A 16,225-nucleotide genomic window follows, 5' to 3' on the forward strand; every position below is an offset into this window, starting at 1 on the left:
CACATGAGAGGGGAGACACTTTGCACTCCCCTATGTGACTATGTTATGGCTAGTCAAAATCTAGCCCTTGGTAATTTAATGTTTCGGGTTTTTTTATTTTTATTACAGATCTTCCTAAAGAAGTTGCATGACCAAAATATTATATCTGCTATTCTATATTTTCAAACTAATGCTCCTTTTTTTGTTATTGAAAGATACCTATTTATTGCACTCTTTTGCTAGTGTACATTCTCCAACTACTTTTGCTAAGCCAAACGTTCCTCCTTATGACTGGCTTAAGTGACCTAACAGACATCAGAATTTTACTTCTTCAGGGAATTAGAGATCATTTTATTTGTGTTTCAATGTTTTGTATGAAGAATCCAAAGGAAAAACACAAGCCCCAGCACAAAAATTCAGAAGATACACACAGAAACACAACTGTTTGTTTGTTTTGTCTAGGTGCAGAAAAAATGCGTGATGATTAATGAGGACCATGGGAACAGACATCACACTGAAATGAGAAATTTGTAATCCCAGTAGATCTATATAAATGAAATCTTGACTAGCCAGCGTTAGATGATTCCATATATCTTCTCCATCCAATCAATTTATGAAGCATTTACCTTTATTTCGCTGGAGGAGATGACAGGGTTTGGTCTCATCAAGTCATTTTTCAACTTGTATCTCTCCATGTGACCATCCATTATGCTCATATTTCTACAGGAATGCATCCTTCCTCTTCAGGTCTTGATGGACAATGCATTTAGTTTTACAGAGAGCACAGAAATGGAGTGACATTGTGGTTAAAGATAATGAACTTTTCAGTATAACAAACTTGCCCAGGCAAATCAGTGGGACAAATACTGCTGTTAGTTACACTTGTACAATTCATGTAAAATATCACACCATTCCCATGTATAAAACCACAGAGAGATAGATTGTAACATTTAGCATCAGCCTTAAATGGAGTGATATGAAGCTGCCCCAGTCCAGAGACACTCTGTAAGGGATTGTGTCTCCAACAGCCTCAAATGGAAACAGGCAACATGCTTTCCTCCCCATGCCCAGCCAGCTCTATGGTAAGGAGTAGGGACTAGTCCAGGGGTCAGCAACCTGTGGCATGCATGCCAAAGGCAGCACACAAGCCTATTTTTACTGGCACACTGCTGCCAACCGGGGTCCCGGCCACCGGCCGTGTTCAGCCCACTGCCGGTCTAGGGTTCTGTCCACCGACCCCACTCAGCCCGCTGACAGTCTGAAATTCCAGTCGCTGGCCCCTTGTCAGCCAGGGTCACAGCTGCTGGCCCCGCTCAGCCCACTGCTGCCCTGGTGAACGGAAGCCCCGGCCAGCAGCAGGCTGAGCAGGGCTGGCAGAGCAGGAGCCGGAGGATGAAACCCCAGACTGGCAGCGAGCTGAGCCACTCAGCCCCCTGCCTGTCTGGGGTTCTGTTCACCGGCCCTACTCAGCCCGCTAACAGTCTGGAGTTCCGGCCGCCGGCCCCTTGCCAGCCAGGGTCTCGGTTGCCAGCCCCGCTCGGCCCACTGCCGGCCTGAGTGAATGGAACTCCAGGGTGCTGAGCGGGGCCAGTGACTGGGAGGCAGTCCCAGTCTGGCAGGAGCCAGCAGACAGAACCCCAGACCAGCTACAAATGTCCCATGTGAACATCTGTTCTCACTTTCAGGTGACGTTGTAAATAAGAAATGGGAAGCATTATCTCCCATAAATGTAAACAAACTTGTTTCTCTTAGTGATTGGCTGAACACGAAGTAGGACTGAGTGGACTTGTAGACTCTAAAGTTTTACATTGTTTTATTTCTGAGTGCAGTTATATAACAAAAAAAATCTACATTTGTAAGTTGCACTTTCATAATAATGAGATTACACTATGGTACTTATATGAGGTGTATTGAAAAACACTTTATCATTTTTACAGTGCAAATATTTATAATAAAAATAATACAAAGTGAGTATTGTACACTTTGTATTCTGTATTGTAACTGAAATCAATATATTTGAAAATGTAGAAAAACATCCAAAATATCTGATAAATTTCAATTGGTATGCTATTGTTTAACAGTGCGATTAAAACTGCGATTAATAGTGATTAATTTTTTTATTCATTATTTTTTTTTTAGTTAATCTCGTGAGTTAACTGCAATTAATAGACAGCCCTAGTAGGAATAAATTTAGAGATCTAAATAGCAAGGTCCCCCAAGGGTCTGTATGGAGACCTGTCCTGTTCAACATATTCATAAATGATCTGTAACTGGGCATGAACAGTGAGCAGGAAAAATTTGCAGACAATGCAAAATTACTCAAAATAGTTAATGCCAAAGCTGACTGCAGAATTACATTAAACTTGGTAACAAAATGGCAGATGAAATTTAGTTTTGATAAGTGCAAAGTAATGCAGATTGGAAAATATAATCCTAACTATACATACTAAATGATGGAGGATAAATTACCGTCTATCCTTGATCATAAGCCGGTTCATTTATAAGCCGACCCCTACAAGATGGATAAGTAAAAATGGAAAATTTTATAACCCGTTCATAAGATGACCCTATAATTCAGAGGTCAGCAAACTTTGGCTCCCGGGCCATCAGGATAAGCTGCTGGTGGGCCGAGATGGTTTGTTTACCTCAAGCGTCCGCAGGCACGGAGGTAAACCTAAGTAAACAAAGTGTCCTGGAGCCAGCTGCTTAACCTGACAGTTGGGAAATTTTTTTTGCGGGGTGAGAAGCTGGGAGTCAGGGGAGTAACCCCAGTGACCACCCCCCACATGACTCTACCCTAACCCAGGACCCCACTCTCTCCATCCCATCCCTTCCCACCTTATCTGGGGAGGGCCAGGGGAGGATGTCTCTGGCCTGGCTGGAGCTGCTCTGGCAGGCTGGGCGGCATGGCTGCAGCATGCTCTGGCGGGCCAGGCAGCGCAGCCACAGCCTGCCAGCCCCGGAGCTGCAGCTGCTTTGGAGGCTGGGGGGGAGAGCAGCATGACCAGAAGTGGAGAGACTCTGACCCTGCCTCTTCCCTTCTGGCTCTGCTGGATATGCTGCCCCTCCTTGCTCCCTCTGTTGGGGGAAGGAACTATGTCCCACCTCTTCCTCTCTATACCTGTTCATAAGCTGACCCCCTTCTCTGGTGCTTCCCTTTTTTACTAAAAAAATTTGGCTTATGAACAAGTATATTCCGTAGTTGTTATCACTCAAGAAAGAGATCTTGGAGGCATTGTGGATAGTTCCCTGATTCATTCAATGTGCAACAACAGTCAAAAAAGTTAACAGAATGTTAAGAACCATTGGCAAAGGGATAGATAATAAAACAGAAAATATCATAATTCCACTTGATAAATACCTGGTATTCCAACACATTGAATACTGAGTGCAATTCTGGTCAGCCCATCTCAAAAGAGATATATTAGAATTAGAAAAGTACAGAGAAGAGCAACAAAAATAATTTGGGGCATGGAATAGGTTCCATATGTGGAAAGATTAAAGAGACTTGGACTGTTCAGCTTAGAAAAGAGATGAGTAATTGGAGATATGATAATGGTCTATAAAATCATGTATGGTATGGAGAAAATGTATAGGGAAGTGTTATTTACCCTCTCACATAACACAAGAACTAGGGGTCACCCAATAAAATTAGTAGGCAGCAGGTTTAAAGCAAGCAAAGGGAAGTACTTCTTCACACAACGCACAGTCTGCTTGTGGAACTCATTGCCATGGGAAATTGTGAAGGCCTAAAGTATAACTGGGTTTCAAAAAGAATTAAATAAGTTCATGGAGGATAGGTCCATCAATGGCTATTAGCCAAGATGTTGAGACACAGCCCTATTCACCAGGGTATCCCTAAGCCTCCAACTGTCAGAAGCTGGGACTGGATGATGAGGATGGATCACTCAAAATTACCCCGTTCTGTTCATACCCTCTGAAATATCTGGCACTGGTCACTGTTAGAGACAGAATATTGGACTAGATGGACCATTGGTCTGACCTAGTGTGGCCATTCTTATGTACTTAATATATTATTTTCTATGAGTTTTTAATGAAAAATTGCCAGTAGAGTGTTTTTAACCCCAAAATTTGTTTTTGTGGGGTTATATACTTATTGACTTCCAGTGATTTCAAACCAAATTTGCTCAGTTTAAAAGTACCGTAAAGCTGTTTGTATATTTGTTTGTTTGTTTTTCTCCTAATTGTCAGTCCTATAAATTCAACACCAAATCTAAAAGTCAAAGTGGGTTCTTGCTGGCTCACACATAGTCAATCATAAAGGCTTTGCAACTGGAAATTAGTTAACAATTTGTTTGACCTATTACCTGGAATAGAATAGCTCTGCAAGTCTAATAGGAGTCAAAAGTAATAAAAACTTATTTTAGGTAAAGTCAGCAGATCTGACTCTGAATATAAACAAGAACAGGTCTATTTAATAAAAAGAGGCCATTTTTACAAGAAAAATTCAGAACAGAAGTACAATTTTAAAACTTTGTGTTCTCCTTTTCAGACGCCTATAATTCTGTGCTGGCAACTAATTTACTATTGATATGGTGTGGTCCTATTTGTCCTTTTTGTTGACAGCATGCAAGACAACAGTTTAGAATCTTCCACTTCAATATCTCAACTTCTGAGAGAGAGTTATTTAGCTGAAACCAGACATCCAGGGAACAGTGAAAGAAGTAGATCAGAAGCATCTCCACATACTTTCCATTATGGCAGTACTTCTGGGGCTTCAGAGGAAGTAGCTGGCCAAGATGACCTTCCAGATCTCTCTGCCTTTTTGAGCCAAGAAGAATTAGATGAAAGTGTAAATCTGGCAAGACAAGCAATTGATCAAGATCCACCTGAAAAACAGGATGAGCAACAGACACATGTACATTATAGCTCTGATCAAGTGAAAAACTGCGGAAAAACAGTTTCAAACAAACAAGTGGCCCAGTCCACAGCTTTGCCAACTTCAGACAATGGTCTCCATTCAAACTTTTGCCTGGATCATGTCACAGAAACAAAAGGTTCCAAAGAGAGCACTCAGGATCTAAAGAAACAACAGTTTGGTTCTGAAGCAGAATCCAAAAAGGAATTCCTAAACAAGGCAGCAGATTTTATTGAGGAGCTTTCTTCACTTTTCAAAGCACACAATTCTAAAAGAATAAGACCTAAAACATGCAAAAACTACAGGAACAAACTTGAATCTAAAAATAAGGCTGCTCAAGAAGGTAGCCCTAGTTTCCCAAAGCTGTCAGAAAAGAGAGAACGACCTTCTATTCCAGTACCTCAAGACTTGGATAATAAAGCAGAGCATATACTTGAAAAAACAAATGTTCGACAGGAGGCAAACTTGGAAGGTATAAATCAATTAGAAAGTACAGAATTAACAACAGAGGCAGCACCCACATCTTTATATTTTGATGAGCCTATCGGACAGCCACCACACTTTACACAAAAACTGAAAAGCAGAGAAGTTCCTGAAGGAACCAAAGTGCAGTTGGACTGCATTGTGGTAGGAATTCCAGCACCTGAAGTCAGGTAAACATATTCAACTTTTGCCATTTTGCATTTCTGTAATGGCAGGTGGATGTGTTACACTTCTGAGTTGGTTTTATGTATACATTTTAGAAGTTTGTAGCAGAAATTCTTTGATCTTGGTTATTAAAATTAATTAGGAAAAACAATTGCTTTCTTTAAATCATCCAGAGGGTTGTTGCTGTTTAAACTTAAGACATTTAGGGGGCATGCTTTTTCTCTGAATTGTAGAGGAGATACCTGTTAAGAGCTACACCTCTGTAATTAGAAAATGTGTTATCTCCTTTCTGAGAAAGATTTGTTCTTTTTATGGGAACTGAGTGATTAATCACAATGGAACCAGCTGAATATAGCTATGTGCATGATTCTTGTTGCTATAGTTTGAATGCATTTGGGTTGAGTAAGTACAGGATTGTATGACTAAGAGATTTTCACTAATAAATGTAAAAATATAAATGATGAGAGATTAAAAATCCCCTCTTTAGTTATTACACTCAGAGCCAGGACTCCTTAATGCTAATACAGGGTCTGACAAGGATTCCCTCTGTAGCCTTGGGAAAGTCACTTTGCGTTAGTGTCTTCAACTGTGAAATGCTTTAACTAATCACTATATGTTACTCATGCGGTTGAACAGCTAAACTATGTAGTACAGTTTCTGCCTACATCTCAGGAGAATTTCAAGGATTAATTAGGTAATGTTTGTAAAGATCTTTGGTGATGAAAGGCACTATAAAAGTGCTAAACATTGTATGCCAGGGACACAGATTGGGAAATAAGTTTATTGAAATTCTCACTTTTACCTTCAAATTATCAGATTTTATTGATGTTGCTCAACCTAAACTTGTTTAAAGATAGCCCATAGACTAAATGTTCTCAGTCACCTGGGTGCTACCCCAATGACTGCAATGAGGATGCATCACAGTAACTGAAAGGAGAATTCAACCCTTCCTCCGAAGGATCTGATTGTTGTTAACAGAAGAGGTAGGTGTATATTGTTTCTAGGCTGAAATCAAAGGGAAGCATAATGCATAGCAATGTGCGTTCCAGTATGTTTCCTGCCCAAACTCACTGCTCAAATTAACAGTTTCCTCTGAGGCCTTTCTTTGTACTCCTCTTGTTCAGACTCCATCATCACAAATGCCAAACTGAATTCAGCTCTTTGTCTGGTAGAAGAGAAAGAGGATGAAAGAAGATAGTAGTGTAAGGGAGTTGCTTTTCCTGAAGAGACTAGAGGGGAAACATTGCCAAGTCCTAGATACAAATTCCCTACTTTGAAGAAATCTCTAACTTCTCAGATTCCAAAGACTCCAAGGCTGACTTGTCCAGGTACTTTGCCTTGAAGGATCTTCCCCATAATACATTTTAAAAAATTCCACAAGATCCACACTGACTCACACTGGGAGCCGGACCAAGTGGGTCCTATGAGATCTAACCCAGATCATAAAAGGTTTGAACATCTCCCTGAAGCAGGTGGAATTAGGGGCAGGGATAGAGGAATCTCAAAGAAAATACAACAATCCAGGAGCATCCAAGCGCAGGAGAAAGCTTAGGCTCAGTAGAAAATTCTGTTACTAAACTAACAAATAACAGTAAACACTAGGAAGAGGCTAAGTTTGTACTGTGTGTATGTGTGTGAGTTTACAGTGTGTTAAAAAGCAGACTGGGAACACCTGCTGCTTGCAAAGGGTTGTCTGGTTTTGTGTTAATAGTTGTTGTTAAGGCATAATGCAGCTTTTGGCCTGTAAAGCCCACATTTCATTACTCATGCAAATGGGCAGTAATAAACACTGGGCATGTGTGGAAGGAAAATCTATCCAGAAAACCAAGAATATTTTCTATCTTCCAGGTTCAAACCTAGCCAAGATTATAATTTGTGAGAACTAATGAGAGCATTATTTGGTATTTTGTGCCACAAGATTGCAACTGTCTATATTATACATTTCCATATACAATGATCCTGACTCACTCATAGTCATTGGTTCCAAGAAAAATAAAATCAGTAAATAATTTACTTTTGGATCAACTTCCAATGAGCTATGAGGACTTGAGCAAACAGTATTCACTAAAAATATTGGGTATCTTTGGCATGGTGTATAGAGCTGTCAAAGACAATAAAGAGGCATCTTGTTGCCTGTAGATGCTGAAATGTGTTAAGACCTTGGATTAGAAAAAGTATTGGAGATCAGCCTACTTTGAGGGTAGCACTTTTTGAGAAGGTGTGTGGTTGGTTAGTGTAATGGCTGTGAAGTTATGCAAGGAGAAGACAGCTACATTCTTATAGCCAAGAAAGACAGATACAAAAAAGGCAACAGCCTCTGAAAAGCAGGAATTTATCAGCAGTTCATGAAGCAAAGCTTAATGCGGCGTTCATGGAATGCTTGTCCCTTCCCCTAACCTTGCAGAAGCCTCTCTCTGAATGCTCAATTGCTTTAATAGTCTGGAGTTCGAGAAGGGCAATGGCTTCTCTCCAAATCATAATTCACTGCCCCTGCCCCCCCCAACACACGCGCACACACACACACTCCTAGGCCTGTAGGACATTCTGGCACGAGTTAATATGGGAGTGGGTCAGTACTAACTCACATTAGTCCTCCCACTGACCAGTGGAAGGGAGCCTGAGGAATGAGGACATGGATTGTCATGTTGGATGCGACAGCATGGATTCTGATGGAGTATTTGCGTGGCAGAAAGGTAATTTGTTTCTATAGTACAACCTGGGTATTAAATCTACCCCTACAAAGACTATTTCAAAAAGCATGTATTAGAGATGGTTCAAACTAAAACCTCTAGTCTGAGGTTTGGATACAAGCTATTGCCTTGAACCTATAATGCCTGAATCCAAATACCAAATTTGAATGCATTTGCATTGAAGGAAGTTTTGATTTGGATTTTGAAATGCCAAGTTTAGAAATACTTAGTTCCATCATGTTGGTTTGATCTGAGTTATTCTGCCCTTATTTACACTGGTGTAAATCTGAATAACTCTACTCACTTCAAAAAAGAACGACTGTCAACACAAAATGTTGTTTAAACAGGTTCTTTTTTTGATTCACAAACCTGTGTTAAGATGGTATTAAGAAAACACAGAAGCTAACCTTATCATTTGACATTCAGTTCACATTGCTGGTATCAGCCATCTTGACAGAATGTACTAGCCTTCTGCACACAAAGTGGTGGAATACATGTCCTAGAGAAGAATGCCTAAAAGGAACATGGTATCATGGGTTGTCTGCAGCTACAAATTTGATTAATGTTTTTTCTGGGCTTCAAAGCAAACGATATGATCCTTCTTTTTCCAAGAACATGCATCTGGGCATTTGAGAGTGCATTTACTTTTTGTAGCTACTATCTGAGGTAAATGTCAATTAACTTTTAGCAGATATTGGGATTGCAATGTGGGTTTTGGTATTATTGATTTACTTTTCACGTTAGCCTGTCATTACTACTACTGAGCAAGCACTTTTCTAAACAAGTAATTTAAATCCAAAATGTTGTTATGATTTCAGTGCTTCTAAATCAATGAGTTTCAGTACTGCGCAGAGATGAGTGCAAAGAATCTCCATCAGCGCCAGATGGATTAATAGGAATAACTGCTACCAAATGTTCAATAGTAGCAAGAAATCAGACAGAGTCTAGTTCTTTTGACTCAATGGCAAGGTGGAAGAAGTCAGAGATTTGTGATAAAATCTCCTAATCATATTAGAGGCTGGAGTCTTGAACTGAACCTCTCATACCTGGGACTGCCTGAATGATTTGAGGGGTGGGCACTGGAAGTTTCCTAAGGGATCTGATCGGAAATAGTAATGTAGGGAGGGAAAGGTGTCTATTTTATGACAACTAGAGCTGATTTAACTATTCATTATGGATATGATTCAATGTTAATTTAGCCACTTACTTGCTTATTGAATTATTCATACAGTTATGATTTTCTTTAAATACATTTGTCATTTGTCAATTTTTGCTGAATAATTAGATTAATAACTTTAAGACTATGAGAGACAAGATGGGTGAAAGAGACAAGCTTTCAGACCTGAAGAAGAACTCTATGTCTCTTGTCTCTCTCACCAACAGAACTTCATCCAATAAAAGACATTACCTCACTCACCTTATCTCTCTAATATCCTGGGACCAACACAGCGATAACACTCCAAACTTTCAGACTATGAGTTGTTCACAAACTGTTCACTTTGACTATTCATTGTTTCCATTGTGTGATGGAACAGCTAAGATACATGATATAGTTTCTGCTTTGACTGGCTGATGAAAATGCTTTTTAAAGGATGAATAATGAATAGTAAATAACATACTTCAGTATGAATTTTCAGACAAATAATAATTTGTGCTAAAATTTGCCAAACTTTAGGATTCACAAATATTTTCACAAATGCCCAGCAGTTGTCTGAACACCTATTCATAATAAATAATACAACTCCACAAATCGTAGCAAACCAAGCTTGGCATTTTTGTCTCCAAAAGTGCCCATTAATTTTTAGAAAACTATTTGACCAGCTCTGGTGAGAACACTTAAAACATGTTATTATAGCAACAGTGAGGTATCGGGGAGCAGGGCCGGCTCTAGCCATTTCGCCACCCCAAGCATGGCGGCACGCTCCGGGGTGGGGGGCGCTCTGCCACTTGCCGGTCCCGCGGCTCCGGTGGACCTCCCGCAGGCATGCCTGCAGATGCTCCACCGGAGCTGCAGGACCAGTGGACCCTCCACAGGGATGCCTGTGGGAGGTCCACCGGAGCCGCCTGCCGCCGTCCCAGCAACCGGCAGAGCGCTCCTCGTGGCATGCCGCCCCAAGCACGCACATGGCGCGCTGGGGCCTGGAGCTGGCCCTGTCGGGGAGACAACTTTTACCCCAGAAAATGTATACAAATAAAATATGAGTTATTTGATGGCAACAAAATTCATTTGTAAATTTCCCTCTAAACCCAAACCTAAAATTCCCTTACTCAGCTCAGCTTACTTAGCTGAGTGGGTAATCACTCAGTGAAGGACAGAAAGGGTGGGTGGCACAAGAAACTGATTTAAAGTAATGGTAAGTGAGCCTCTGAAGATTTGATTGTTTTGATTTGGATGCTTATCCGGACCCATCCAAACCTTTGAGGCCTTAATGTAAAGATGGTTGTGTGTAAAATGTAGTGTAAATAAGCCCATAGGTGGCAAATGAGGCAATACCAAATGCCTCAGGAAGATTTAAGAAATTAAGCACATCACTAGGTGAAGTTGGTTAAGCTTATCTACAAAGATGTTTCAAAGTACCCAAACTTTATCCCTTATATTTTATATCAGTTTTATGCAATGCCATAAAAAAGGAGAAATCAAAGAATGACATCACAAAATCTGTTTATACTGACCCCAAAACTGAGTTCACAGCTAGGGAGAAACACTTAGTTTATTATTAAACATTTATGTTGAGGTAGCACCTAGAGTGCAGTCAAGATGCAGCTCCATTGTACAAGGCATTGCATGAACACATAGAAAACGACTACCCTACTCCAAAGAATTTATTGTTTAAAAAGTTAATTTGAATTGCAATTTAGCCCCCGCCCCCCAAAAACTCTGAAACAGTGAGTCACATTTACTTTAGCTACAGGTCAGATATACAATAGGTATTTGGAGTGAGGACCATCTAATTCTTTTAATGAAGCTAAAGGTTGTGAGGACTTCTCTCCATGCTTCCTTCTGCATCTCTTTTTTAAAAAATTGCTAAAGTAGTAGGTCTGACATATGTCCTTCCTATTGGTGGCAGGAGGCCCCTCCTTATCCGCTCAGACTAAGAGGGGTCTAAATTTTTTCCAAACTGTTTGGCTCATCTCTGCTAGGTTAATTTTACTTATGATTCACATTGCATGATTTGGCACACACAACTGTTCTGTAAGTGTCATGAGGATTTGAAGTGCTATAAACAGGCTGCATGTCATGAAATTTCTATGAGAACACTCTCTAACATACACACAGATAGCTAAAAAGGGTTCATTTGAGCACTGCTTTGTTTAAGAAAATAGATCTGTGATTGATTAATTTGTAGTTATATTTAGAAGTCATATAATCACCATTAGGTTGAAAAGTATTTCTGAGAGTTTAATAAAAATTCATTTCTTAGTTTTTATCTCTTTAAGCCATGGGGCCAAACTTGTCTTTGATATAACTCCATCCAAGTCAGTGGAGTTATGCCAGGGATGAATTTGGCCATAGTGTTTGACGCCGGTTGGGGTTCATGTGAATCTGGCTTGTGTAGTGGAACTATCACTACAATTTGTGGCAGGAATAAAATGTCAGTGACAGAGAGTATTGATTCTTTAGTCATGCCATGCATCTCAATGTCAGTACTCCCTTTGTAACTAACATTTCATTACAGTATTTCAATGATAAGAATAATATGTTAATTAATAAGGATTATATCACAATCTTACATTTTATATGATGGATGTAAAATCCTGCTAAAACATTTCCTAAAATGTTATTTTACAATTTGTGGTAGTGAGGAGAGGACTATTAGGGTAAAAACATACCTTTTATTTATAAAAATTACAAGGGCATTTTGTACTCTTGATCTTTTTGTTTTCTCTTTCTGTAATCTCAAAACAATTAGTGTATGATCTTTAAGTAAGGTGGAAGTAGTGATTAAAAATATACTACATGGCAAAACTGAGCCTATGAAGCATAAATTGAAGTTTACTAACTCATGCTGCTCATTTTGAAGGGGTGAGAGGAATAGTAACTGCAGAGGAAAGAACAGCAGTAACTGAGTTATACATTGTCATCTGTATTGCTCTATAACAGAAGACTGCATTCAGTTTACATGAAAATACCCTTGACAAACAATGGAATGAAGAATAGATTCCACTCTACCTTATAGAATTATAAAACCTTTCAATTTTAATCAAAAAGTTGATCAGCAGGAGCACATATCGCCCTTTCATTTTAGTATTGCTTGTATCAAAGTATTTAGTGTAATGTGTCTTGTTTTGTCTGTGCTTTGTCATACACACACACACACACACACACACACACACACGCACACACACAGCAAAGAACCATATAATCTTACTGTGTAGTCAGTAGAATAGCAATAGTACGAGGCTGCCTAATCAGTCCTTTAAAAGAGAGGCTTCTTTTGAAGCTTCTTTATTTTCAGTGCACAGCTTTTGTCTTTTTATATTAATTTGAAGTGTTCTCTCTTCTGCCATTTTGGAAATTATCTATAGTCCATTTGGCTTTTTAAAAAGTGTGTAACTGTCTCTGCTCCTTTTATAACGATTGCAGATAATGGTATTTCTTAAACTTCTGACTGAGCGCCTCACTACTGAATTTGGCTTCCAGTAATAGAGTGTTTATGAAGTGTTTTGAAATACATATTTAACAAGGTCCATGAAGCTTACAGGCAGCATCAGAGGTTGCTATGAAGTACAGTATATTGGATCACAGTTCTGTCCTGGGCAAATCACTGACTGAAAAAACATGCCAGGGCATATAATTTTGCCCACCTGAGAGCTGAAGACCTAGAAAATGAGCAAAGTAGGACTGGAGGGGATAGAAGAATGTGATCCAAAGCTCCCCTACATGATGACCAACTAAGAGATCAGGGTTGTGAGCATAAAATTTTGCCATTTTCTCAATGGCAAAACTTCACAAAAACAATGTGAATATATTTCACATAAGCAAATCTGTATTTCAGCTGTGAGAAATTTAGGAAGGGAAAACAGAGAATATGTCAAAGTTCTCCCTGTTCTCAGTCTGTTGCAATAAAATTATGTTACTGGTCTCTTTTTTTTATATATGCTTACATATCTGTCAGCTGTAATTGGTGGTTTTAAATTTGTAAGTACTTATTAATTAAATCAGTTTATAGTGCTTGTTACAGTAGAGGCTAGTAACTTGTGAAAGTGGGAGGTAAAACTGACGCCTAAAGGCACAAAACTCATACCTCCAGTCATTCAACCTTGAAATCCTACTCTGCAGTTATAAAGGAGTGTCTTTCTAACAGAATGTCAGTGTGGTAGGCAATTGGGTTCACTCTACAGGGCAGGAACTCCTCTGCAGAATAAATAGAGCAGGAGTAGGCAACCTATGGCATGTGTGCCAAAAGTGGCACACGAGCTAATTTTCAGTGGCACTCACACTGTTGCGGGTCCTGGCCACCAGTCTAGAGGGCTCTGCATTTTAATTTAATTTTAAATGAAGCTTCTTAAACATTTGAAAAACCTTATTTACTTTACATACAACAATAGTTTAGCTATATATTATAGACTTATAGAAAGAGACCTTCTAGAAATGTTTAAATGTATTACCGGCACGCAAAAACTTAAATTAGAGTGAATAAATGAAGACTCGGCACACCACTTCTGAAAGGTTGCTGACCCCTGAGATAGAGTTTTCAAGTTCCAGGACTGAACAATCAAAGTCAATTAATTGGACAGGTATAGATCATACTGCATCTTATTCAAAATAATATACCCTGTCCTCACATTAGGCTTTTATGATTTACGGGACACAAATAGTACCTAGTTTGTATCTCGGTTATGTAATAAGTATTGAAGTTCCACTTCTTCCTGCATGCCTATCATGCTGTGTTTTTTACAGAGCTCCCTCAGGCCTCACTTATCAGTCTGCACATAATTCTGTTAGAGTTCATCTTTCAGTGGTATAGGCTGCTTACCCTTCTTTTCTCTGGAAGATCCTTTAGGGACGATCCAGAGTTCATATACTGTCTGATATATACCCCAAACTGATCTGAAATGCAGTACTTCCAACATGCTAATGCAACTGAAGTGCTAAATGTAAGCAATTGTATTTGTTTAGTCATATTCTTAATGATCTGAGGTACAAACACATTCTTAATGATCTGACCTTCATGATGTGTGGTAGGAGACACTGTGCAAGCACAGTATAGTTTATTGTTTGAAAGTCTTTCCTAAGGTTTTCTACAATGAATTTATATTTGCTGTAATATATTTTTACTTGTCATTTCTTTGATAATATTTGCTTGCGCTCAGTAGCTCGTACACAGCTTTTACTTAGTTGAATTATTTCTAGAGTTGGGTGAATAGTTAAAACATAAGAACGGTCATACTGGTTCAGACCAATGATCCATCTAGTTCAGTATCCTATTTTTGACAGTTGCCAGTGTCAGATTCTCCAGAGAGAATGAACAGAACAGGGCACTTTTGAGTGATCCATCCACTGTCATCCAGTCCCAGCTTTTGAAGGCTTAGGGACACCTGGAGCATGGGCTTGCATCCATGACCATATTAGCTAATAGCCATTGATGGACCTATTCTCCACTATTTTATCTAATTATTTTTGAACCCAGTTATACTTTTGGCCTTCACACCATCCCCAGCAATGAATTCCACAAGTTGACTGTGCATAATGTGAAGTACTTCCCTTTGTTTTAAACCTGCTGCCTATTAATTTCATTGGGTGCCCCAGACTCTTCTGTTATGTGAAGGGGTAAATGATACTTCCTTATTCACTTTTTCCATACCATTCACGATTATATAGACCTCTATCATTAGGGCTCCGTGTCTGTCATGGCGGTCATGGAAGTCAGAGTTTCCATGACTTCTTGAGACCTCCGTGACTTCTGCAGTGCCCGGTGTGGCTGACTGCAGGGCCTCCCAATAGCCAGCCCTGGGGCCAGTGGCTCAGGCAGACCTGGAGACAGCCACACCGGCTGCTGCTGGAGCAGCTCTGCAGCCAGCCGCTCGGGTAGCCCACAGTCAGCCACACCAGCCACTGCTCTGGTAGCCCCAAGCAGCTGGCCCCAGAGACTGCCTGAGCAGTGACCAATACAGCTGGCCCTGGGAACCAGCTCTGCACTCCTATTGGCCAGGAATAGTGGCCAAAGGGAGCTGCGGGGATGGTGCCTGCAGGCAAGACCAGTACATGGAGCCTCCTGCCTTCCCCTCCACCACCTAGGTGCTAGAAGTGCTGGCCACTTCTGAGGTGCAGCACGGAGCCAGGACAGGCAGGGAGCCTGCCTTAGGCCCACTGTGACGCTGACTGGGAGCCGCCCGAGGTAAGACCATGCCCCAACCCCCTGCCCCAGCCCCAAGCCCCCCCACACCCAGAGCCACCTCATGTATCCCAAACCCCTCATCCCTGACCCCACCCCAGAGCCTGCACCCCTGCTTCAGCAGTTCAGGCAGCTTTATTTTTGGTTTTTTTTGCGCTTGGGGCGGCAAAAATGGTAGAGCTGGCCCTGCCTCCCTCACACCAAATCCTTCAGCCCTGCCCCCAAGCCTGGAGCCCCTTCCTGCACTCCAAACCCCTTGTCCTCAGCCCCACCCCAGTGCCCACACCCCCAGCCCAGAGCCCGTACCCCCTTCCACAGCCTAACCCACTGCCTCAACCCACTGCCCTCTCACACACACCAACTCCCTCAGCCCCACCCCCCAGGTCTGAGTCCCTCCCACACACCAATCCCCTCATCCCCAGCTCTGCCCCAGAGCCTGCACCCCCAGCCAGAGCCCTCCCCCCACACCCCAATCCTCTGCCCCAGCCCTGAACCCCCTCCCACACTCCAAACCCCTTGGACCCACCCTCATTACCTGAATTTTGTTATTGACACATCACCTTCATACTGGTCACGCATGAACATAAAAAATTAGAGGGAACATTGATGCGTGAGCAGCAGTCCTCCAGAATTCCGTTAGCTTTTTGACGGCCACTGCACACTGAGTGGATATTTTTTGGGAATTAAGTTAT

General features: G+C 40.9%; 1 protein-coding gene across 6 annotated transcripts in view; it reads left to right on the top strand.

The window, feature by feature from the left end:
- Nucleotides 1-16,225, top strand: part of MYPN (myopalladin) — a 125,008-nt gene that overhangs the window by 33,054 nt on the left and 75,729 nt on the right. For 5 of the 6 annotated variants that reach the window (XM_050959286.1, XM_050959290.1, XM_050959289.1 and 2 more), the window contains one exon: nt 4,567-5,511. The exons of the other annotated variant lie outside the window; for it this stretch is intronic. In XM_050959286.1, coding sequence (XP_050815243.1) covers nt 4,567-5,511 — 945 coding nt within the window. The remainder of the gene's footprint in view (nt 1-4,566; nt 5,512-16,225) is intronic. 6 annotated transcript variants of the gene reach the window in all.

This window comes from Gopherus flavomarginatus, chromosome 6 (genome assembly GCF_025201925.1).
Source record: "Gopherus flavomarginatus isolate rGopFla2 chromosome 6, rGopFla2.mat.asm, whole genome shotgun sequence".
Classification (NCBI taxonomy): Eukaryota; Metazoa; Chordata; order Testudines; family Testudinidae; genus Gopherus; species Gopherus flavomarginatus.